This window comes from Carya illinoinensis, chromosome 9, assembly GCF_018687715.1.
Source record: "Carya illinoinensis cultivar Pawnee chromosome 9, C.illinoinensisPawnee_v1, whole genome shotgun sequence".
NCBI classification, from domain to species: Eukaryota; Viridiplantae; Streptophyta; class Magnoliopsida; order Fagales; family Juglandaceae; genus Carya; species Carya illinoinensis.
In genome coordinates this window covers 25,911,170-25,937,646 of record NC_056760.1, presented here as the reverse complement: position 1 = coordinate 25,937,646, position 26,477 = coordinate 25,911,170, and the positions used below count along the sequence as shown (strand labels likewise).

Here is a 26,477-nt window from a genome sequence, read left to right as displayed (position 1 = left end):
ACACGTGATAGTGGTGAATCGATTGGAGTGTTCAGTCGAAGCGTGTTACTCAATGGAATATTGGTTGGCAATAATTGTTACAGCTCAAGGTTATAGTGACAAGTTTTAGGATTGATTCATACCGAGTGGAGGATAATAAATGATGCAGGTTTTGGGAAATGAATTTTGTTTATTTTGAGGATAAGGTACGGACGTTGGAAATGGAAGTGATGGATCACTTATACGTTGGAATGATTATTGGTCTTAGCTAAGGGTACATGAGATCCATTTATAGTGGTGGTGAGGGTGTATGGATTTCAGAGAGTACAAATCCTAGTCTCATTTTGGCTTGAGAGAAGTGGCTTTGGTGAGTACTGAAGTGGATTAGATGTGATATTATTAAATTCAATAGATCTTAACTTCGAGTTCTTGGTGAGTGGATCGGAGTGAACAGTTGAAGCGGGTTACCAATTGGAGTGATGGTTGGCATTAATTGTTGAGACTATCTTCAAGAATTAATTGTGACTTGAGGTCACATGGGAATTTAAATTTTGAGGCTATACTTTCCTTTGGAGTTTGAGTGTCCAGTTGGGAGAATTATAGACATTTTTATTTAACTTGAAGAAAGATTGTTGGGTCGCCATGTGTAGTGGATAATAAAATTTTGAAAGTGGAAGCTTGGGAATCAACGGTGATTAGTCTAAACAGGTACGTGAGGTAATAAGCAGTAGGAGTCAGGAGGGTAGTGCAATAGTTTTGATGGATTGGAGATTTGAACAGCATGGCCTATTTTGAGATTTAATTTTGTATGCAATTGAAGGAAATAGTCGTGCTACTACTAGGGTTATGGGAATGGAAGTAGGTAAGTGAGTTTTCAAGAAGGGTTCATTAAGGTTATGGTGAATTCAATCATGGTTCGTAGTGAATTTAGTCATCTCTAAATTAGACGATATTCAGAATTTTGGTGATGATCTTGAAAGTGTAAGTTGTTGGATAGGAGTTATAGGTGCTTTATTAGTTGGTCGGGATAGATTCAAGCATTATGTTCTTTATCTTAGATGAGATTGGCGTATTTTCAGATAATGTTACTTGTTTTTAATTTGGAAGTTGCAATTGATTGATATCGTCTTTTTTGTGGATGATCATGGGTGTTATTGCGGAATTTTGATTTGATTAAGGTAGCTAGAGATAATTGAGAGATAGGAGTGATAATTCATGATTTTGGGAGACTATATTTTCTATCAAAGTGTGGTAAAGGATTTTCTTGCTTCCAGGTATTAGAGTTAGCTTGTACTCAAGGGTGTTAATTTATGAGGATTTAGTCTTTTTGCATTTTGGCGAGTTATCAGAGTGCACACGGAAGTGTGATATTTTGGAGATAATTAGGTGTTTAAATCTTGTGCTGATTTTGGAAAATTAGTGATGACTTGAAGTTTTAGTAAGAAGTTAATCATTTGGTTGTACAAATTATGTTGATTGATGGTTTATTTTGGAAGTGACTATTAGGTTACCAAGTTATAGTGTACAATGAAGGTTTGGAGGTTATAGCACAGGAGTTGATTGAGGTTAACATAGTTTATTGTGGAAAGATACTAATTGTTGAAATTTACTTGGGTGCGGTTTTGAAGTTCTTGTGGATATGGTGATTTCGGTTTACGTGGCCACTTTAAGAGTTTTAGAAGTGATGCGTTGCTAGGAGATTAGTGCGAATGTGATGGAATTGCTTATAGGAGTATATTTGGAGAGAGCTTTAATCATACTTGTGTGGAAATGGTTGATGGTATGATTTTCTCAAGTATAATCTGAGTTGTATATTGTATCCTATTTGGCGCTGATGTTTGATCTCACAAATTTCGAGGACGAAATTTATTTTAAGGGGGGAGAATGTGATACCCCTTTTTTACATGTATTTTCACTAAAGGAATATTTTAATTTAATTAAAATAATAGTTCTTTTATTTTAAATTATCGGATTTTAATTGGATTTTAATTGCTGTTGAGTTTAAGTTGCTGTTTAATTTATTTTAGCTAGTCTTTAGATTTAAAATTAAGTAATTAGTTTTTATTAGTTATTTATTATATTTTAGCTTTACGTTGTGTTTAAAATATTTTCTTAGTTTTATTGTTTTTAAAGTTGTTTTCGTTGGATCAGTTGTTGGACTCCAGAGGTGAGGATTGGACCTCATTTCTTTTCTTCCACCTTTTCTTTTTCTCTTTTCCTCTTTTTCCTTTCTCTTTCTTCTCTTTTTCTTTCTTTTTTCTTTCTTTTCTTCGGCTGTTTCTTCCTTCCCGTGCGAGCTCTCTCTCTCTCTCTCTCTCTCTCTCTCTCTCTCTCTCTCTCTCTCTCTCTCTCTCTCTCTCTCTCTCTCTCTCTCTCTCTCTCTCTCTCTCTCTCTCTCTCTCTCTCTCTCTCTCTCTCTCTCTCTCTCTCTCTCTCTCTCTCTCTCCCCTACCCATTTTTGCCGTTTCAGCCAACCGCCCAGTACCACCGCTCGACGGCGCCGTGAGCCACACCACCACCACCAATCTCTTCCTCTCCCTCCGGTGAACCACCCCACAAATTTCCACCGCCAACGGAGCCGCCGTTTAGTCGGAATACCTCCTCCAAGCCGAACGGCTTTTGCTCCGATTTGCCGCCGTCACTCCACCTCTAGCCACCACCTCTTCACCACTTCATCACCGACTCCTTGCCATCCTAATCCACCTATTTTCGGCCTCGATCCGTCGCCGAAGTAGCTCCCACGAGCTAGTTTCCGATTTGGGTGTTTAAGCTCTTCTATCGCCATTTTCGCCGCCATCCACGGCCAAACTCCACTTCCACTAGCTTCATAAATACCCCTAAGTCATTCTCTATAAATCACGAGTCTTGGTTTGTCCCCGTTCAAAAGTGGGTATTTTACAACCCACGGCCACAGTGAATTTACACTGTTACATTACTTTCTCTTCGCCGTTTGCAGCTTGTCGATCTTTCGAAAATTATTATATAGCGTTGTAAGTATTTTCTAAACTCTATTTTTAGATTTAAATGTATTTTGCTTTTACAATAAATATTTATCTGCTGGTTGGTTGATTCCGGACTGAGTCCGAGGAGTTCGGAGGTCGGATGGATTGAGAACAGAGTGCTTGGTTTTGATTGTTTGTGATTGCTTGGTTATTTGTTCCATGAGACGTGCGTTACATATTGCATACATGTGCATTTTATTTTAAGTGAGAAAATAATGTTTTGTTGGCATAAATGGATTTCGGGTGCGTGTGTCTCACGAGCCCAAGCCGGGATGGGTTATTATCTCGGTGAAGCTCCTCTGGTCACTCTGGAGTGTAATATACTGAGTAACGTCTCCTGAGTTGTCGCTGGGCAACGACGGGAGCGGGGTCTAGAGGATGCTTGGCTACAAACGCCCCGGGCCCGAAACTGGGCATCACTCTACGCACCGACTCCGTGGCCTTTCGCTGGCGAGGGCTAGAGGATGCTTGGCTACTAATACGAGGGGCGCGGAACTGGGCATCGCTCGTTTAGGTGTCACACGCGTGGTCGTTACCTGCGGTGTGGCACAGGAGCCAGGGTGTGCGGATGACCCCTAGGGGAGGTCATGGTACATACGGATTGGTTAATGGTTTGAGTTGGATATGGGCCAAATGTGACTTTTGGCGTGATATTTGGAAAGGTTATGTTTTTGGGCCAAATGATAATTTTGGTGTGTATGGAAAAATATGTTTATGGGACATGTGCATTGGACATCTTTCATGCATACTGTTGTAGAGTTTAATATATTTATATCTTATGGCGTTTGGATTATTACTTACCTACGGCACCATTTTTAGTACCGTAGTTTTTGATACAGAGATTGAAAATGAGGAGGCTGAGCCCGAGGACACAGCTCCGCCTGAGTATTGATTTGGAGTGCTGATCTATGGATAATATTTGTAGTTGTTTTTATGATATGTATTTGGTTTGAGATAGTGTTGAACATGTAATATTTTATTTACGCGTGTTTTAAGCTGGTTTGTAATTAAACAAAAAATTTTGGTACTTAGTTATATAACTCTATTATTCGCTGCATTATTTTATTTGTATACATATTGCATGTACACACACACTTGGCACTTGGCAATGGAATGTGTGACCCGTGTTGTCATCATCCTGACATCTCGATTTCCACATGGCCGTACGTGGGAGTTGGGGGCGTCACAGATATAAACCTGAACATAACATGTGAAGATTCAATCATGGCATATATTTTTTTCCTAACTCCCAACATGTCATTTAAACTAGAAATTCCAGCAAGTATCATATGAAAATACAAGGTATAAACCAATCATGGCATGTAACAAAATAGCATTTCATTAACTAAAACAAGTGACCAAATGCAAAGTTTACACACAAAAACATAAATATATTATCCAAGAATAAGTTAGAGGCTAACTTACAAAATTTCCAACGTTATTCAACGATCAAGCAAGCAGAAAGTGTATGTATTCAACATTAGGTTCTTCGAAATCAAAATGCTAAAGCAAACATGTGATTCTACTTCTAGGGTTAAACTTCCAAACCCTAATCGGCTATAAGCCCTTCTTGTGATTCTCACATAAACACATGACTTGAGAAACCCTAAGGCCAATTAACATCAACTCTTTTTATCCTTGTGTGAAATCTCCGTGCCCAAGTAAGGTGTGTAAGACAAGTGTGGGTTTCACTCAAACAAACCCTAATGGCGGAAAAGTGCATGGCACTCCAGATTGTGTTTCCTCAAATGGTGACTAGATGAAACCCCTCATATAACCCTAGTTATGGCCGAACAACATCTAAGAGGTACCTCCTTACTTATCTTGCCATCAAATACTCAGTTTTTGAAGAAAAGCTCTAAGTTCTAACCATACTCAAATCTAGACTTTGAGCATAGTTCATCCCTCCATGGCTGAATCTCTATAGTGCTTCTTACAAAAATACAATACCACCTTTGGTCCTAACAAATCGAAACCTTCCGCAACCTCCTTTGGCATTTGCATGTGTGCCATGTGGCACTTTCCTTGCAATAGACAAAACTCCCTTCCCCATGTGCCTCATGATTATGCCTTGGCAATTCAATAGGTCTTTCTTCTAGTCAATCTCCAAGTGGCGCCCAAAACCCTCATGGGCTTCTTCTAAGACCCTAAGTTCCTTATGGTAGAAATTCACTAAGCCTTAGGCCTCCTCTTGGGCCTGGGCACCTATCCCACTAGCACAAGACAAGGTTTACTTCACTCACATGGTTATAATCTTCATAATCTATTAAACTTAAGTCTACTTAGGTCAAAACAGAAATTAAGGGTTGATTTGGATACACAGATAAAACACAAACCATCTCATTGGAGTTGTACGGCTTGTTTTATTTGTGTATCCAAACGCCCAAATGTAAAGTTTTTAACTCATCTATATATCTCTACACCATACATTGATTTACCCAAACAAACTTTTAACCCCCTTCTCACAGCCCATTGCTCTCCTTCACTCCTCCCCTTCCCATGCCAACTACAAACTTTTGGGAAAGTCAAAGGTAATCCAAAGACTAACTACAAAAAATATATTTTGGGAAAGTCAAAATATTTCTAGATTTTTAAATTAATAATAGATAATACTTAATTTTAATATATTCATAATATTTTCCACCTAATAATTAAAAATACTTTTCAATAATTGATGAGACCCACCACTTTATCAAATCACTAAGAAGTTAAAACCATTTCACTATCCAAACACATTTTTTTACAAATCATCTTATCTCATCTCAACTCAAAAATCTTACTACCATTCAAAATATCTCATCTCATATCATTTGAACTGAGTAACCAAATAAGGCAAATCTAACCCTCAAGAACCTAGCTTGGGCTGTGGTGACATATTATCATTGACTTGAGGGTTTACTTCTCTAATGGCTATAACAACATTTAGGTGTTGTACAAAAAGGGATTAAATCCAGCCACTTCACCCCCTTTATCACACTTCTATTCAACCACTACTATGCCTCAACTCTTCCTTAACAACATCCTTAAACTTCATTTTGGGCCTAACTCCGTTGTGTCAAAATGAGATGCTACCTTTATCGGCAAGTTTTTATTTTTATTTTTTTATCGACACCTTTATTGACAAATTTTAACAAGAACTGTTTGAGGTGCAAGGAATGCAACCGGCATTCAGTAACCCCTACCATCCTCAAATAGATGGGAAATCTGAGATAATGAATGTGTGCGGAAAATTATCCAAGGTGCTTTGTGGGGGACCAGCGTAGGGATTGGGTTCAACAGACTTTGGTAGTTGGATGTTGGTTAATGCCTTCCTGTAAATGTCTACCCACATGACTCCACTCGAGGCATTATACCAAAACCATTTTGAGTCTTAGCAACATGATGGCAGCTACTGAGCCAAACTGTTGAGAGACTGCTCAAGCCATTTATCTAGCCAGTTTATTTCCTACTTCATTTTCACCTTTATAGTAATGGTACTGTAATTGGCCAACGGTCCACGTCCTCGGAATGAGCTTCTTTACAATTACAAAAATTTTATGTGCAATCACTTTTACGTATTTTTTTGTGCACTCCAGTGATATGATCGGTTGTATATTAAAAAAAATTAATCCAACGAATCATATCAATGGAGTGTGCAAAAGTGACTGTATGTAGCATTTTTCCTAAGAAGCCCATGAGATTCTTAATAAATTCATGGACTTTTTCTTCTATGGTGATATTTATGACTGCACTACTCAACACTTTTTGTGGGTTTTTCGAGTTTCTTAGGATTCAATCGCATTGATTCCGGCTTGAAAATGTTGAAAAGGGGAAAGGAAGATAAAAGAAGAGAGAGTGAAGAATAAGGAAAAGAAGATGGAAGGGAAAGAATCCCGGCTTTTGCTTTAATATTACTATACTATACATTAATTATATTATTCATTGAATAAATATAATTACAAAAATAAAATTACAAAAATAAAATAACAAAAATAATACAACTCATGATCAATGCTTTTGCCATTCGCAATTAATGGCATTTGCCCCCCTTTTATGAAGAATGTTCGGGATCGAGTACCCATATCCCAACCACTTGGAAAATGCAAAACTCATCAATGCTTTTTAATGATCAAAGTTAGAAATTTTGGTGGAAGGCAACCTCTAAAATTGAGCTACGAACTGTCATTAGCTGGCTCCACTAGAAAAGGTTTGAAAGTCATCAGCAACCCAATCACCTCAATGATGTTCAGGATGAAGAAAACCATATGGCTACCTGCTCCACAAAACAATCGTACTAAGAAGGATGCAGCCTTACTTACAGAAGATAAATGAGAGAGAGAGAGAGAGAGAGAGAGAGAGAGAGAGAGAGAGAGAGAACATAAATTCTAAAATCTATAAGCAATACAATCTAAGACAAAATACAAATCAAATAAAGATCAAATGTTTATCCCTCCACGAAATAAAGATTAAAAGGATATTTTTTATGACTAGTTTTTAAGTATCAAAGAACATATATATACACACACACAAATGCATACATACATACACGTATATTTCGCAAAGTTGACTAGAACTTGGGTTTATTAATATGCTTAAAAGATTAAAATTAATGAGCACCTTACATATTTTTAGGGCTACATTTCCTTCACCCCTAGCCCCGTTTCCTTCACCCTGGATGTCATCATATTCTTGTCTACCCCACCATAACCCCAGTATCGAGCAAATAACTCAATACATTTCTTTGGATGAACTCCCCAAATGCCTACACAATGCTCTTCAAAAAGCCCATTAAGCCTTTCACCACACCTTGGTAAACTAATGACGCAGAAAGTTCCTCACCACCCAGTCTTTTGACCATCTACGTGGTACCCCAGATTGCGAATGGAAATGTGGTGAATGGCATCCAACATTCCTTTAGAAGGAGAAGTTTTTGTCCTTATGCAATGAATTATAAAGGGCTCTAGTTGTAACAGTCAGGTTCTTTTAGGGCTATAGACCGTATTTGGTTTGAGCTTTCCAATGATGTAGAACTTGAGCTGTGCCACTTATGGCCTGACAGGTACATTAGAGAGTTAAGAGGAAAGATTGTAATGTCCCAGATTGTGTATGGAAAGTTGGTAAATGTAATCCCATATTATTTGGGACGGAGAAGTCTTATCCTATATAAAAATTTCACAGGGCTCCAATCGTAACATTAACTATTCCCTTTGGAATATGAGCCCATATGTGGTTTAGGATTTGCTTGGGTCGTTACAACCCCTCCAACGCACTTGAAACATCTCTGGAAAAGATGAGAATAGAAGAATTCAGCTGAAGCAAATTTCTGGTTTTCCAGCAACCAGCGGGATAAAGAAAACATACTTGTCTACAACTCCATAGAACATCAGGGCCTTTCCAATGGCGCCACAAGAATGGCCTCCAGTATAGAAGCTAATGAATCTGACCCAATAAGAGGTGACAGCAAACATTTCTTCAGTTCAGTATGAGACGTCTGGAATTTTTGTTTCTGTTGCGGGCATCTTGGTCATGTCTCAGGTCAACACGTGTTTTATCTCTATCCTGCTGGGTTGGTGACATCGGTCCATGGATGCAATAGATATGGAACCAAAGAGGGCATGATCTCCAAAACCAATTTAGCAAGCATCCCCCTAACTCAGGAAAGGCATTGCACAAAATTTTTGCTCAGCAAAGAGTACAAAACTTGCAATGCTGCATGTCCTTCAGAGACCAATATCTAAACCACATCAATGGAGAACGATAAACTTACTTTCAGTTTCTCCTCACCAAGAACACATGATTCATGCAACCCGTGTCAATAAGCATTCAAACTTGGTGGCTTTCCCCAAGTCCACAACTCGAACTGAATCTCATCCATTAAAATCAGTGATTCTGTCCCCACGTTAGAATCCTTCCTCCACAATTGCATTCCAGCTCGACTAGTGGGGTGCTACCCACACCCACCAGACTCCCCTCACTCCGCCCCTAGCATGGGCGGGAGGTGGGTTTCCCACCTCGGAATCTGGCCCCGCACCCTAGGGCCTGGGGCGGATTGGCCCCCGAGTCCGTTCGTCCCCTGCTGGAGAGGGGGGGGAGGGGGGGGGGGGGGGGGGGGGGGGAGAAAGAGACAAGGGGAGGGGGGCAAGGGTTAGGTTTAATTAAAACCTAACCCTAAACGATGTTGTTCACTGTGTTTCATTAAAAAAAATAAAAATAAAAATAAAAAATAAAATAAAAACCCTAATCTAAAACGATGTCGTTTTATTAACAAAAATTATTTTTTTAATATATAAGTTAAATAGATATTTATGTATAATTATAATTTCTATGTGGGCTAGGCCGAGGTGCGGGGTATTATGCAGGGTGGGCCCAACCCACCCCCCGCCCCCACATCTAACGGTCAGGTAGCCCGCATTGCCTAGGCTAGGCTGGCCAGTGAAGGGTTGGCGGACAGGGTGTGGGGCCCCACCGCCCACCCTTATTTCTACCTTCCACAACAATCTTCTTCTCTCTTAAACCTAGCCTACCTCTAACTCCTAACCTAATCACTTCACAGGCTCTAGGGTAGAGTCATTAGCTAAACCTCAAGCTCTCATCCTCAATCTTCTCACCACTAGTTCTCTCCCTCCCAAATCCTCCCCAAAGAAAACAAGTCTAGCCTCCCTTTGGAACCACAAGCTCAGAGCCCTGAATTTTCAGCACTGGTTCATCGCCCTTCAAATGGGGCAAGCACCTCCATAGAGCCCGTTGACACCTCCAGGCACCACAAAATGACCAAAACAATATTGGATTTTCTTTTAACCACTCATTCAGCTAAGGAAATTTTTTAATAAATAAGAAATCTTCTACTCCAGACAACTGGCAAAGAAGAGAAAACAAGCCCTAGTGACATCTTCAGCATTGAATCTGCAGATATAGAAATGGTTGTGGAGGCAAGCCCGAATATGCCCCCAAGTCTTCATTAGAACAATTGCATGGAATTTCCAGGGTTTAGCCCGACCTCAACAGCCATCCTTGTGGGCAATTAGGCTGGAATTCCACGGCATAGAAAGACCATATAATCTTTGATCACACTTCCGATAAATAGTTCTCCAAAGAAGGAACGCATACATTTCTAACTTCCTTTGAAGCACGCAGGCCATTAGATTCTTGATAGATCTCCAACACCTTCCACTCAGAGAAGTTAGGACTAGTTTATTATAAGAATAATTACATACCCAAAAAGAGAGAATTTTAGTAACCACACCAAATGCTGTTGAAAAAATACAAAGTAGTAAATTACCATCTAGGAATTGAGCATGGCCTAGTAAAACTGAACATATAATGATGAAATTCTTACTTTGGTTATAACAAGAATAAGATTTGAGTTCAGTACTCTACCTTGAAGAAAAAACACATTCTGTCGCTTCTGTGCCCACGAAAATCTGCAAATGTTGTAACTCGTCGATAATTAAATAAAAAATATTTTGAAAAATTTTGAATTCATGAAGATCATTAAAACTAACTAGGCCTTCATGCAGAGGGAAATGCATTCTTAGATACCTATGAGTAGAACTGGGACTGGAAAAATTATATGGGCAGAAATGAGATCAAAGGAAATGATGTTCCATTAGAGAGGATACTAGAAATAATATAGTATTTGTTATTCATCCATTTCACCAATACGACTCAAACTATCATGCAGAAAACACTCAAGTTTGGCATGTGATAAGACATAGACATATATGCTGAACCCAAAATTATTTGCACATCTGAAATAGCCCTCAAGACAGTTTATCCTAGAGTGATTCACACCCATTGATGGGTCAGTCGACAATGGAAATGCTATCTCTGCTCTTGCTTTTATCTTTCTGGCTTTCTTTACAGATTAACAATTAAAACATTGATATTACCACTTTCCGTTGACCAAACTCAGCAATTAAACCATACAAAGTCTACTTCTAAGACTTCAGAATTCTCTTCTTCTTCTTCTATATATATATATATATATATATTTTTTTTTATATCCGTAGATGTCTGGGCCAACTTGCACGCACCTCGACTAAGACTTCAGAATTCTATGCATGAAGAGCCTTCTATAACCCTTTGCTTGTGTTGGTTATCCCAACCCTTAAGAAAGGGCCATGGATGTTAGCAGTACAGAAATGTTCCTGTTACATACAAATATTCTTACAGTACTTTCCATCTTTGACCAGCATTCTGCTTGGAAAATCCGTTTCTATCTTTCTATTCTTTTCTTTTCGAATTTGCTATTTTTTGGTTCTAAATTAACTGTTCAATTTACTTAACAAAAAAAAAATCAACTGTTCAATTTGAGAAATTTTAAGCCCTTTATGATGTTTCCAAGGAAGAACAATTGCAACCTTGTGTAGTCCTTAGGGAGTATGGACCCAGGTGTGAATTGGGCCTGCTGGCGCGGTTACTAATTATTTACAAAGTAATTAAATTCATATCTTCCCATTAGATTAATCTTTTAAAAAAGCTGATGAATTAACGTGGTCTCAAGAGTATTGGTTTTGAGTTTCAACCTTGACTCTATAGTCTACACTTTTGCCCTATTTGTGAAAAATATTTCACACATTGAGCTCAAATTATTTGGAAGCATGAGGGAGAGTTTTGAAACGTTAGTCAAATTACTAAACTCATATTTTTTCATTAGCTTAAGTTTTGGGACATATGATGATTTAACCGACTTCCTACAATTAACTCAAGTAATTACATCCCCCAAATAAAATGTGAATTGTGGCTTCTAGAACCACACTAAATTCAAATGGTAGCACCAAAAATAACCTCTTATTATATAATGTGAAAGTCAATAAACATTGGACTGATTTAAAATCATACTCACAGCGAACCTCCACCTGCTGGACCAATTGCTTTAGATAAAGACATAGCAGACATTGATATGCCATTTGCTGCTCCTCTTTGCTTTTGAGCCTATACATAGAGTGAAAGCAAACATTCAACCAACAATCAATTACCAACTCATGCACCATAAGATAGAAAAAAATAAGAAACAGTACACCAATAATAAAGCAAGATTACCACAGCTCTATTTTGCAGAAGGAACAACCCTGTAGTAATGGACACCTGATTATGTTTGAATGTGTAAGAGCAACTTTATATATAGGAACAGAAAAATACAATTCTCAAGTACTATAAAATGTTTATTGGAGTCTTAAGATAGATTTAAGTATTTTTCCTTTATTCGAAAAAGTACCATATCATCCTTATGCATTTGCTGCTAAGCACAAGTCTACACATAAATGTTTACATTTCCAGGTCCTACCTGCTTGGGGATATGCATGGTGTTGGTGCAAGCTCACGTATACTAACATTAACATAATATATTTAAGGTCCTTCAACATGAATTTGGTGGATAATCTTCTATAGTAATAGAACGAATCATAAGTAATCATAAGATGGGGGATGAATATATATATGCATATTCATTATTCATCTCAGCTAGTTTGAAAGCGAGAAATATTCTAATTAAATATAATAAAGCAAGACATATACAAAAATACATGTGCTTGGATGTTTGACTACTAAATAAAACATTTGAAGAAAATCTTTGAAAAATGTAATTTCATTAGTCCTGAAAAAAAAAAAAAAAAAAAAAAAGGTTACTTGTTAAAAAAAGTTACTTGTAAAAAAAAGTCCTGCAAAATCTGAAGGATGGAATTACCCTTTTTAATTTTTATATATATATATATATAAACCCAACTGCTAATACATAATTCAATATATAGCCATTATCACTCTCATGCTTGTGTCACTGACCATATAGTTTAATATTTATTTATTCATTCTCGGATAAAAAGATAAATTACATAAACAGACAAAGACTTTCAAATTCAAAAATCAAACCACAACCTCAAATAATTGTCTACCACATCAGTGGTGTGATGTGGATGTTATGCTGGTGGTGTTACAAGTAGCAATACTCGTTCCAATTTATTTTTTTCTTTTTTTTTTATGGGTAATACTCATTCCAAAATTACATTGTAGCCTGTGGAAAATTGATAGATAAGTTTCTACTGAGCGTGACCATAAAACTGAAGTAAACTTTCCACTTTGAACATATACTTACAGCGAGAACATTCTTCATTATAGACGCACAGTTGATCAATATGGTGAGGCTGAGGCCAGAAAGCATAGCCATAAAAGGATAACTTGACAACAATGGTATGGTAATAACCTTCATAGGAAATCAACAAGTACCAGTTAGCAAGAACTTGATATCCTCATGCACAGACAAAAAAGAATGATACAAAGAAGAAAGTTCGTTAAAGACATACTGCTCCAATGCGAGATACCATGATGGGCCCAAAAATTTTCGCCATCAAGGGATATACAAATAGCTGAAAGACTAGTAGACCAAAACCTGATGGTTTCCAAAAGAAAAGGCAGCCATTAAATATCTAATGCGTAATACCATTCATACATAAACTATACTAAGATGACAGATATGCATTTGAATGTTAGGTACCAAATAATCAGATAACGTTTAGATGAAAAATGAGTTATTTCTAGCACTGTATTTGACGGGGATGTTAGTCCCCCATTGGACTTGAGGAAAGGGTGAAGGTTTTCCTTGCACAATCAATGATGTTTTAAAGCCAATCTTTTTAGGCCATAAATAAGATCTGTAGTCTTTACAATACCATGACATTGTGCTCAAGCCTTGTCATTTGTGGGTTAAGTGTAGAGAGACAGAGAGAGACAGTTCTAACTGTAAACATCAAAGACTTTTCTGCCTGTTTCAGTTGTTTTTTTTTAGTGCGGATAACTCGAGATATGGCAACATTTTCTAATTAGTCAGTGCATGAAAAGCTTTAGAAGGCAGTGTAATAAAGGGAGGAAATTTTTTCGTGAACAACTGGTTAAAGCAGAGTGAAGATAAGGAAAGATTTTTGTACCCCAATTTTGTGGGAGATCAATTAATTTTAAGCACTGGAAAATAGATCTGAGTGAAATCAATCGGAGATGAAACAAATCATGCCATGAGTTTCCATGAGTTGTAATATTTCCAATATTTTCCTTTATTACATAGAGGCATGTTCATATTTCTGTACCTTTCCTACTCAAAACAAATAATTAGTTGGTGGAGTAGGAACCCTAATTCCCTCTCGTTTTCACCAATCTTCTCCATTTTCTTTTTCCCCCATTGTTTGACTTGGTATTCGAGCAATGACCTTGAATTCAAATAATGACTCTACACTTCTCATTTCAATTAAAATATCTAATTGTTTGGCTCTACTTATTGAAGAAGAGACTGAGCCCATATGTGAAAGGAAATGCTAAATTATTAAGTGAATCATTGGGAAAAGAATTATACTTTGCCCCATTGAACTACCATCCATTTTGCATTACGCACTCCAAACTACAAATTGTTTCAAACTACACCCTCGACTAAGATCCAACCTTTAAGACAAACGAAAAATAAGTCACGTGGCAGAATTTCCACCATCCATTTTTACTTCACGAATCTCACATCTATTTCTTACAAAACAGAGGTGATTTGAGGCATCGATTGCTAGAGATCTGGTGATTACTAGAGAATTTTCTATCTTGAGACTCACCTATACTAGGTGGCTATTATGGCGGCCCTAATTGCCAATGCCAATTACGTTTGGCAACATTACTTTGAGGGTTTCTTCAATGAAATGTTCATCTAGCTCAATATTAGTGTTTATGCTATTGATCATATCCCTCTGTTTTACAATTTCTGATACTTAGATCACTGGCATATTAGCATGAAAAATATGCTGCAGATTGGTAACCATAGTTGCGGTCCTCTGGTTTTTTGACAGTTTTAATCTTTCATTCCTCGTCTCCTTCATCCTTTTACTTTCTCTCTTCCTTTTCTCTATTGTCTAAAATACCATCAGAGCAGTCTTATTAGTCTTACAAGATTCTAGCAGTTTAAGCATTCACTGTGTGAGTCTCATATGAAAGTACTTTATTTGATTCCTCAGCTGACAAAAGGTTTGTTGTTTTCTATAAATAATGACTTGATAATAGAATCTTTATACGCATGCATATGGTTGCTAGATCCCTTCTAGAAGCTAAGTTCAAAGCCATGGAATATAAAACATGTGAGGTATTATCACTGAAAATACAATTAAACGAACTTGGGTACAATGCTAAAGATCCTATGAGATTGCATTATGACAAGAATGCGCTTAATCCGTAGGCATTTTGTTTAAACACTAGAACAACTTGTAAATGCTTGAGGGGGAGGGTCGATGGAGTGATTTCCATGTGGGGTATCTTTACCATAACTTGAGGGGGGGTGTTGATGAGAGATATTCCCAAAATTGTCTTTATCAAATTGGTTGGCATTTATGTTACTGTACCTTTCCTTCTCTAGTATAAACAGTATCTTAGAGGTGCGGGAATCTAACTTCAGGTCATCTCTTTCAGCTAGTTAGCCCTCCCTCCCTCCCTCCCTCACTCACTCATCTCGTTTCTTCGCTAATCTTCTATCTTCTCTTTCTTTTCTCCTTTGTTCAACTATAAGAAGAGTCACCAATATTTGACTATTGTAGAATGGTGGATAACATTTTGGAGGTATTAGTCCTAGGATCTAAAAATATAATTTTTGGGTTATTCCAACAAATAGATCTATATACATATATATATATATATATAGAGAGAGAGAGAGAGAGAGAGAGAGAGAGAGAGAGAGAGAGTTTCTGACACTAGTATTATTGCAATCTTTATATATTCCCTCCTTAGAGGTTCATTGTATCAACTGTGTAAAAGTTGAATAGTATCATTTTTATTGTTTTTTTTTTCCTTGTTTTGACATTTTCAAGGACCAAGTTATATGCATCACTCTTTTCTTACTTTCATTTGACTATGTATATTTGTAAGGAATAAAAGATAACAGAAAATAGAAGGACAAAAATTGCAGCAACAGTATGAGATCATAACTCTTCATATGATTGAGAGGGCTAGGAGACAAAGTACTGGACAGCCAAGGGAAAAAGACACGTGATTGTAACATACTATCTACCCAAATTACCCGTAATTGCAAGAACTTCACCAATGTCTGCAGTTGAATAGCTCAGTCCCCCATATTTCCTGGGGCTAACAGCCCATAATGAAAAAATCTGAAGACCAGGATGGATAAATACCAGAAAAAATCTAGTTAGTACCAAAAAGAATCAAAACTAAATTCGAGAAGAGAATATTACCTCTGTATAAGCCATATCATGAAGTTGGAAAACACAGTATACAATGATAGATGACATCAATGGCCAATTTTTCAGCAGGCTCTGTTGAGAAGCTGGATTCTTCTCAGACTTCTTCATATTTTGTTTCCCATCAGGCTCATTAATCATGCCCTCTCCTGCGTCATATGAGTCCTCAAGCTCTCCGTTGTCTTTAGTATGCATATGTAACGTTTCCTATAATCCAGAAATTTTCAGACTTCAATTTTAATCATTGAAAAGCCAAAAATTATGTGCTTAGAGAACACATTGTTAATGAAAATTTTCTCACACTAACCACGCAATTTGATATTCCATATTATAATTCACCCTTCAATGACTAAACAACAAAGGGAACATCTCAGCAATAAGAAAACGCTTAAATTGCATGCAACATGCGTGGATTATAAATATAGAATAATTTTAAATTAAATGGCATAAATCAAAATTTAGGTGACTAAGCATTCACCACCAGGCATATGCATTTCTTGACATAAGTATCCCTTTACATCCTTAAGAAAGGAAAGGCATATTGTTCGCCTGTTACTTGCTGTGGTGCCAGCAACATTATGCTCCATGTACCAACCAGTTTGGCAGCATAGTTGTTAGTTAGCTAAAAGAATTATCCAACACATTGTATGACATAATAAGTAATGTCTAACTGTTGCCTTGTTAATTTCAATACCTATGCAATGCTGGCACAGCTTCTGTCCCTTTTATTCATTGATAAGAAGAAAGCTAAGAATCATCAAAATGTATTGCAGGGCCAGTAGTATTCTATAGATCAGAAATATCCTTCCAAAATTAGGGTACTCTCACACAATTCAGTCACGTTCATCAACATGCTGACAATTAGGAAGCACATAATCTTAATTGATGGTTTCATGACCAAACAAAATTACAGAGCTTGATAAGCTATTCATTTGACATAGAAGTAGAAAACCAAGACATTCCCTAACATTTATACCTCTATGATACATCAGTTAGCATTTCAACCCAACTTCTCTACCCTATGGCAGAAGCCCAAATATTACAAATGGCTATTTGTGGTATTCATTTTCTGGTCAGCACAAAATAGACTTTGGCAGACCTTGGTGCACAAGCAATTACCCAATAACAATAATTCTCACAAACTGATGAGTTTCCAGCCCCCTTTAAATATGTGATCTTAAATGGCGCTACCCCTAAATACTAGTTGTAGCAGTTGTAGTAGTGAGAATAACAGCAAGACTACCACTGACAACAACAACAACAACAATAAACTACAGTACAATTATGAAGGTGGGAAAACGATAAAGGGCTGTAAATTGGGATATCATCACTTACCGGGAGCCAAAAGCATAGAATAGATACGCCCAATGCAAATATTGATATGAGAAGGCAAGGTAAGAAGTATGGAAACCTACAAATATAATTTATGCTTCACCAATTAAGCAAAAAGGATGGAAAAAGATTGTTTCAGAGAAGCATAAAAGTAATGATAAAGAAGAAAGGCTATTGCTTACCTCCCAAACAGAGATTCTTCAGAAAATATCTGTGGGAATTTCTCAGCAGGCTGACACATCAATGATCCACAAAAAATTCAGTACGTTTGATTTTGTGGCAAAAAATAAATAAAAGAAGGCAACGAAATTTTCACCACAAAAATTTCCCCCAACCCTATCCCAACAAAGCAAAATTTCCCCCATCCCCCAAGTTAGGAATTTACAGCGATATCTAATCTGCACCCCTCCCCCCAGGTCCTTGTCCCCATCCTTATCTCTCCACCTACATATACACTCTTTTATAAACTTGCTACTATTTGAAAAGTTAAAAGCATATTATTGAATCTTGGGCATAAAATAACACATTAAAAAAGCAACTTGAAGATGATACTTTGCAAATAGAAATAAACAAATAATAAATGGCAATCCAAACTATATAAGCGACTAGATTTAGGTATAAAAGTACAGGGATATAGAAGAGAAGGGATTTTTGGAGGGTATCACGCCCAGAAAATTAGGGTTTTCTGGCTTGTAGAATTAGGTTATGTGCTACCTTAAGTAAGAACCTTTTGTGATATGCGCGTATGTCTGAATTTTTTATCTTCTCATTAGTTATTTGCTGATTTATTTATTACGGATGTGTTTGAATAATTACAAAGGAGGGAGATAATTATGGGAGAGATTTGGCCTGCCTTGGATTGTGGAGAAGTTAAAAAAGGACGTAAATATTTCCAAAAATTTCAGATCTATGAAGAACAGTTGGGAGCTGTAGAAGACATAAACGCATAATCTAGCAGACAGATCCTTATTTTTGTAAGTTCTGCCATTTATTGAATAGTTCATAGAGCCAAAAAGAAATCCCAAAAACTGCTACTAGCCTAGGCATTTCTTCAGTCAGGTTTTGTGATAAAATTAAACCCTAGCCTATGCCTAGATCTGCTGCCCCTCTGTTGCTCTCAAACCCTAAGCAGAATTCCGAAGGAATTTCGTCAATTTTCTCTTCTAAATTCCTTAAAAACAGAGCAGAATATCTTCCGTATCAATCTGCCCAGACTCGTTATTGTTTCTGAAAACCCTAATTCCAAGAAAGGAGTTTTCTTCTTCAGATTTGCTGCACCCTTGAATAAGAATTCCAACAATTTTCGTCAATGTCCCTCTTGAAACCAAAAAAGCAACAAAGCTGTGTCATAAAAAAGGTGATGAAAGTACTCTATATGGTTTGGACAGCTGTCCAAAAAATGCAAATTGTGGAGATGCATCAAACGATCCCACTGCACCACTTCTCTCAAAGCCAAATAATACAACAGAAACTCACAATTGGCTTGATAATACACCTTTCATATGTTCAACTTACAAAGAACACCCAATTCCCCTGATCTTATTCTTCTATCCAAGCTTTCTTTGCAATAAGAGATGAGTCTAAAATTTGCCTCACCCTAATGAAATCATTATGAGATAGGGAGATAACCTTTTCCACCATCAGTTTCAACCAATTAGCAAGGACTTTACTGATGATTTTGTAGAGCCCCGCGCATTAAGACTTGCATGTCTTAAGTATTTAATATAAACTGCCCCTGCCTTCTTTGGGATATGGGATTATAAATATTGCATCATGCTTTTTAGAAAATCGTCCCTTAGAATGCAAATCATGGAAAACTCTCATAAAGTCTTCTTTCACCACCTCCCAACAATCTTGGAAAAAAGCTATAGAATATCCATCGGTTCTGGGGCTTTATCTTAATTCAGTTCTTTTACTACCTGATGAATTTTTTTTTTTCCTCAAATGGCATTTTCCATTAAACCGCCGCCTCTGCTTCTAGTTCCTTAAAATCCAAGCCATCCAACTTGGGTCTCCAGTTGAACTGTTAAGTATATAATCTCTAGTAAACTGCACTATGTGATCAATTATCTGATGATGGTTGGATAGTTCTACATCATTTCCACTCAAGAACTCAATAAAATTGCTTCATCAATGCAAATTAGCCACCTGGTAGAAAAACTTTGTGCACCTATCACCCTCATTTAACCATAAGGCCCTTAATTTTTGTCCCCAGCTAATATCTTCTGCAAGTGTAAGCCTCTTCATCTCACTACTAGTGAAGCCGTTCTAAGTTTTTCAACATCTAATGCACTTCTCTCCTCAATAGATTCAAAAGTGCTCAATGAATTCATAAGGATCTTCCTTTTGTCTCCCCAAATGGCCAAACGCTTGCTCGTTCTAAACTTTCAATATTGGCTTTCAGAGTTTTGAGTTTGCAATCCAGGACACAACTTGGTCAACCTTAAAAGCATTATGAAGCCCACCACCCTTTCACCCTTTCCATGAAGCCCTTGGATTTCAGCCATATGTTCTCTAACTTAAAGTACCTTTTAATCTTTTGAAAATGCTTGCAACCATGGAGAACGGGAAAGTGATCCACACAAAGTTTTGGAAGTCTGCATTAGGCCACTTCAGCGGACTTCGCCTCCCAGTCAGGGGAAAGGAGTATTCTATCGACTGGGGACAAAAGAAGGCACATTTTGGTTATAGACCATGTATAGGTACCCAGGGCAAAAGAAAGAGCAATGGGCTTTTGCTCAAAAATGGGTAATGTTGAAAATCTCCTGCAATGCACCATGGCATTCCCCTAACTGATCATACCTGCCCAACTCATTTCTTTATCCCCACCTCTACATAACCAGAAGTTAAACTACCTTTGAATTTAGATTTTCAAATTATTATATGGATTCCATTTTAGTTACCCAAAAAAATATCAAATACTAGATCTATGAATCCCAATTTCCATAAAAAATGTATTAATGACAAACTTCTATGTTTTTAACCAGCATATGCTTTTCGAATAACTTGCCAAGACAAAATGAGAACAGCTGAAGGACAACAGCTTATAAGATATGCCTCACTTTCCAGTGCTTTGAACTGTAATGATATAGATCCAAATGGCTGGGCATAATTGCATCCACCAGGATTCATTGATAGGACAAAACACTCCAAATGGCTGGGCAATTTTACCAGGACACACATATACAACTCTGAAATTTTAAATCAATCCCTGACCATTTAATGCAATTTTTCCTTCAACTCAACATATAATTTTTGTTAGTTTCTTGCTACAACACAAATTCTGGAAACTTATTTGCTGTTAGTCATAACTATGGCAATACCTGATGAGAAATGCAATTGATCATCCTTTTAGTAATCACCCTATTATCGTTCCTTGATGTGGCATCAAATGATTAGAAAATACTATTGGTTATATTTTATTACCTGCCAATCATTTGATGTCATATCACGTGATAATAAAATGATGATAATCAAAAGGATGATCAATAAAATAAATAAATAATGAAATAAAGTACCTGAGCAAGAAAACCTCCAACGGCTGGACCGAGGACTAATCCAATGCCCCATGATGTGCTAATCTGTTAAAAGCAAAAAGAAAACTCCTTCACCATTATGCTTCATAGTCCAAAACCCTACAAAGGAGGGGGAAAATTCCTTACAATTGACATTCCCAAAGCTTGATATTCTTTACGGCAAATTTCTGAAGCGTATGCCTTGTTATAGACAAAAACTTGATATATTAACATGTAATCCAATTACATAAATTGCACAACAATAAATAGCAGTGCTTATCATATATATGTAGAACATGATGGTTAATTGTGTCATAAGACACCCAAGCAGCAAAACCAGTGCTGGCCTAATGGCCATCCTGGCCTAAAAAACAATGCAACAGCTAGGAATGCCCCAATATATTTAGAAGTAGCAAAGTCCATCCAGCCATAAACTGGCAACAGCTCATACCACAAGCAAATGCTAAAAGCACTTCAGAATAAAGTAATATCAGAGTAGAATCCCATGATTATAAAATAGTAAAAACAAGGCCAAACCGAGATCTTGATAGTGATGTACAGATGAGGCTTTCACTGCAGATGGATGGTGCGTGAGGCTGTAGAGACATTGCTGAGTTTGCCATATTTTACTGGGAATGATGACATTTGTATGATTTCTATTAATAAGGCAAGTGACATACCCTCATTGGGCCAAGAATACCGCACAAACTTCCAAGAAGAAACCTTGTTGAAACTGCCATCCAAAAGTTTGTACTAAGGCCGAAAAGAGTATTGAGAATAACCCTGAAATAGTCATAGCAGAAGCAGAGGGAATGATATAAGGAAATTATATCAGAAGCATGCGGAACTTTATTAATTAATTCTACAACATAGGAAGCTTCTGATGGGCAGTACTAACACTGAAATAGTGCCAAAAAATATTACAGGCTTTCGTCCATATCGATCAGCTATCATCCCCCAGAGCACAGAAGTCAGGGCTCTTCCAAACATAAATGCAGATCCTTCAAGGAATGAGGGGGTTAGACTAAGAAATAAGGGCCTCAAACAGAACTCCTAAGAATAAATAACCATAAGCATTTATGTTATGTGTATATAAAATATGCTCACCCACATAACCAGCATAATAGCCAATATCTTCCTCCCGTTGTGCCACATGGAAATCCTTTATCTGTAAAAAGTCAACATGCACGGCCTCCAAATAAATAAATGAGAAGCAAATAAGAAAAAATGCATATATATATATATATACCGCTAATTGGTAGGAACTAAGCCGTGAGTTCAATAAAGCTGCAGATGTTATGTAGAAGCATTCACTATGACAAACTTAAATTAAGTTCCGAAAAAAAAAAAAAATAGAGAACAGAAACAACATTCAACTCTATAAAAAAAATGGAGTTGTTTCTGGATCCTTGTTAAGTAATCAGGTCAGACACATGTATTCGGAAAAATAGAATAATAATAATAAGGAGAACCTTATTCAAATTCGAAACAGTGACAAATGACAGATAAATAGATTGTAGAAAGTACAAGAGATCTATTAATTTGAATAGATTTGGAGTCAGCAAGATTACCTTAATGAAGAAAAAATTACATAAAAGAACTTTGCCAAGTTTAAAGCACCAAAAACATAAATAAAAAGCATATTCGAGTATTCCATGTACTAGTTTTGGTATTTTAACTCAAAAACAAAAACCAAAATGAATTTTTATGAGCCTGTTTACAGACGAAGTGCAAACAGGAAATATTCTTGTGTTCTACTACTACTTGACATTTGTTTTTCATGATAAGTAATAAGAAGATTTTATTGACAAGTAAATAGTCATAGCCCAAGAAAACAAGAAGTATACAAGAGAAAACACCTAAATACAAGCTAGGAACTTGACATTTAAAATTAGTTCATATTGTTTCCTAATGTATCATATAGAGACTTGATCAATAGATTGCATACTTATGGGATTTCAAGAAATTATGTAGTATACAATTCTGCATATCGATCTCAGCGAAGTCTTTAGTTGGTTTCCTGAACTTCTAAACAACTTATACAAGCATATAAGGGTATGAAAGCATTTGCTTAAGTGAAAAATTTATGTATAGATATATAACAAGAGCCTAACAACCTTTCTCCAGCCAGAAGTCAGAATATGTATATAATGGCGAGGGATGAAATGTACCAAATTATCAGATGGCTAATGGGTACACAAGAAGTTAAAAGGTGATGTGAAGTGCACAACAAAAAAAAGATCAATTGATGTTCTCGCTTATTTAAAAGTCATCCTAATGTGTAGGGGTGGGCGGCAGGCCCTCGCATCTTGCCCACCCCCCCCCCAAAAGTCCGCACACGGCAAGCCCGCCTGAGTTTTCCCCATTCACCCAACCCACAAATATATACATATATATTTATATATATATATATTAGATTTATAATGAAACGACTTCGTTTCATTATAGGGTTAATGAAACCCTCCCCCCCCCCCCCCAATATTGGGTCTCAGCATGGCCCTCTCAGCTCTCTCTCTTAGCCTCTCAAACCCTCTCACTCTAGACTCCCAGCCTCTCTCTCTCAACTCTCTTACTCGCCATCGGCGAGGCCCAAAACCCATTTTCTCTCCATCTCTGTAAGTATCTCAAGACCAAAGCCCCTTTTCTTTTTTTTCTTTTTCTTTTTTTTTTTTTTTTTTTTTTGGCAATGGACTATGGAGGATGGGGTTGTGTTTTGGATGCTGTGGAGTTTGATTGGTGTTTGTGTTTGAACTTCGATGCTTGTAAATTTGATTGTTTTCATTCGATTTTGGTTCAATTTTAGGGTTTCCGAAACCCTAAATTAGGTTAGGGGCTCATTATGAAAGCCCTAACCTATTTCATTTTGGGGTTTCACTTTTGAAACCCCAAACTGTTTTGGGATTTCATGGGAGTTACTAAAGTTGATAATAAAGCAACCACTTATTGTGGTGTTCATCGGTGTTACACCCCTTAAAAGTCTACAAGGTAATAAGTGTTGAAAGTTGCCTCAAATTCCTATTTTGAATTAGTTTACTAATTAAGTTTCCTTACTTAGTATGGAGGCAAAGTAATTCCTCATTGCATAAAGAATTGGAAAAATATTGAAAATTTGGTAACTCTTGTCCTAGAAGAAAGAATTCCTTGAGTTAGTAGGTGTTGAGGATTCATGCTAGATCCAAAAGTGATTGCTTTGTCAATATGTGTCTACTCAGACAATAAGGCAACTAGCAGTTATGGACTATCAGTCTCAGCCCTCAAAGAAGCAAACTCTCTGAACTTACAGCACCATTTTTTTTGTTCAATTCAACTGTTTTTATTTGGGAACCAAAGATTTCCAAGGTTTCACTAAAAATTAACAGTTAAAAACTGTTCATTTTGCCTTGGGTCCAGCTTTTAGAATAAAGATAAAAGAAGCACAAAGTAGCAAACTTACCATGAAATATAGGAAAGGGAACAGAGACGATATTGGCAAAGCTGCAAAAGTTTAGACCAGAAAAGCAGTAGGTAATGGTGAAATTATTAAGGTGAGAAAGAATTAGAACGAAAAGAACCATATATACACTTACACACACAGAGGATTGCAGTAGGTAATGGTGAAATTATTCAGGTGAAAAAGAATTAGAAGGAAAAGAACCATATATACACATACACACACACAGGAGTGAAACATACTTTGTGGGAAGAGCTATATAGTGTCATTAAAGCTCTTGCAACTAGATAGGCACACAGTGCTCTATGCCCTAGAAAGATTTTATCTTTTTGCAAGCAATGTTGATTCTGAGCTTCTTCAGGAGTGTAGGAGTAAACTGGCGCGTAAGCTATTTTGAAGGCAAATGAAGCCATCAAAATCTTGGGAAAGGAAATAGAACATTATACAGGTCTGGATAACGCTGAACTTCACAAATACGTTTGTCAACATTAAATGTGACTTGATCAACAAGATATCTTGTATTGATGCATATCCATACAAAATATAACTTGTATAGAACCCTTAGCCCAAAAAATGACAATAACAGAAACTCTACTGTCTAATTCCTTGTCATCCTCAACAATTCCATAATGCAACAAAACTGAAACATCTAAACCACGATGAGAAACTTTACTGTCGAGTTTGACACCCAAATAAATAGTTTATGCTATAGGGAGTTCAAACTGAACCAAGAATAAATTGTAATTCCACCGTTACATTATCAAAAGAAAACCAATTAGCTATTATTGCAGCCTCCCATAACCGACAATTAATCTTAAATTGACAATACAAGCTTCAAACACACGCATTGCAGGAGAGAGTCGGGAGTACCTGCAGCGAGAACCACGACAAAGACAAAGAACAAATGCTTGAAAGGAATGCCATGCGTGTCTTCTTTCATCTGATCAATCTTACAACCGGGGCAGTTCTCATAATAATCAACCCTGTTCTTGTCATTGAGCAAAACTTCCCTAATCTCAGCCATTTAAGCCTACCGATCTCCCTGGGAACTTAAAACAGATGAGAATAGCATTCACAAAAACGCTCCCTCATATAGCAAAGAAATTAGAATGGAACATCAAAAAGATTAGTTGAAACGAAGGCTGATAGCTCTCGAGTCATTGACGAGTAGGTAGGTTCGTTCCCGTACGGCTTCTACTTCTATTTTACATTCTTTCTTCCAAAATTTTCGTACTTTTGACTTCTTCAGAGAAACCACCCGGAAATAGTTCTAAAACGAGTTCGTTCCGTAGATTCCTTGTCTAAACACTCAGCTCCGTCGCCGCCCACTACCAGAAAAGAATTCTGGAGAATCTCGGTGTCACTTGCAAGGACTGTTCCTTCACCACAAAAACAGTCATCATCTTTTCGTTTCTGTTTGTGCTTTGCTCTCGGTTTTTCTTGTTCCACCCTTCATTCTTTTTAAAAAAAAAACAAATAGGGAAAAAAAAAACCTTCCACTATCCTCTTTGTTCCTTGTCTAAAGATTTTGTTCCATTCTTTTTTTATTCTCGACATTCGTTCGTTTCTAAAGATTCTGTTTTTCCTCCAAAGCAAAGTCAAAGTGCTTTAAGAGAGAGCGATTTGACGTTTACCCAATCACTACTTTCTTTCATTATTTGCTGTCAACAATATTTTGTTTATATAATTAGATTAACCCCCCTTCAGATTTGAAGAGCTTTTCATTCCGTTTCTTGTAATTATTTTAAATTTTTATATAAAATATAATAAATAATTTAATTTTCTTTAATTTTAAAGTAATAATAATATTAAAAATTAATATTTTAAAAATATTTTATTCAAACTTTCATCTTTTATCTAAAATTATCTAATCTCTAAATTCAAATTAGTTATAAAGTCTCGTTTAGATAGTAAAAATATTTCATTTCATCTCATCTTATCATTATAATTTTTTCAAATTCTCACACAAATTATAATAAACAATTTAATTTTTTTTAAATCTCAAAACAATAATAATATTTTAATAATATTT

General features: G+C 36.7%; 1 protein-coding gene across 1 annotated transcript; it reads right to left on the bottom strand.

Annotated features, from left to right (window-relative positions):
• Positions 1–6,837: 6,837 nt before the first annotated feature.
• LOC122276168 (protein ZINC INDUCED FACILITATOR 1-like) lies at positions 6,838–25,991 on the bottom strand. Its single transcript, XM_043085720.1, has 17 exons — positions 25,316–25,991; positions 24,449–24,489; positions 22,123–22,183; positions 21,914–22,016; positions 21,696–21,798; positions 21,163–21,216; positions 21,019–21,081; positions 17,683–17,732; positions 17,504–17,579; positions 16,163–16,375; positions 15,991–16,078; positions 13,259–13,344; positions 13,051–13,158; positions 12,003–12,047; positions 11,806–11,894; positions 10,338–10,381; positions 6,838–7,233 (listed from the first exon to the last, which is right to left on the bottom strand). The coding sequence occupies exons 1-17, from the start codon at positions 25,467–25,469 to the stop codon at positions 7,133–7,135; spliced, it is 1,479 nt and encodes a 492-aa protein (XP_042941654.1). The 5' UTR covers positions 25,470–25,991; the 3' UTR covers positions 6,838–7,132.
• Positions 25,992–26,477: the final 486 nt, after the last annotated feature.

What these genes read in the sequence shown, in the direction of transcription:
- LOC122276168 (XM_043085720.1), bottom strand. Translation starts at nt 25,469, where the DNA reads ATGGCTGAGATTAGGGAAGTTTTGCTCAATGACAAGAACAGGGTTGAT. An exon ending in TTTTTTGGCACTATTTCAGT is followed by an intron (nt 21,799 to 21,913) that starts GTTAGTACTGCC and finishes TGACTATTTCAG; the next exon opens with GGTTATTCTCAATACTCTTT. An exon ending in TTCTGCAAAATAGAGCTGTG is followed by an intron (nt 11,895 to 12,002) that starts GTAATCTTGCTT and finishes CTCTATGTATAG; the next exon opens with GCTCAAAAGCAAAGAGGAGC.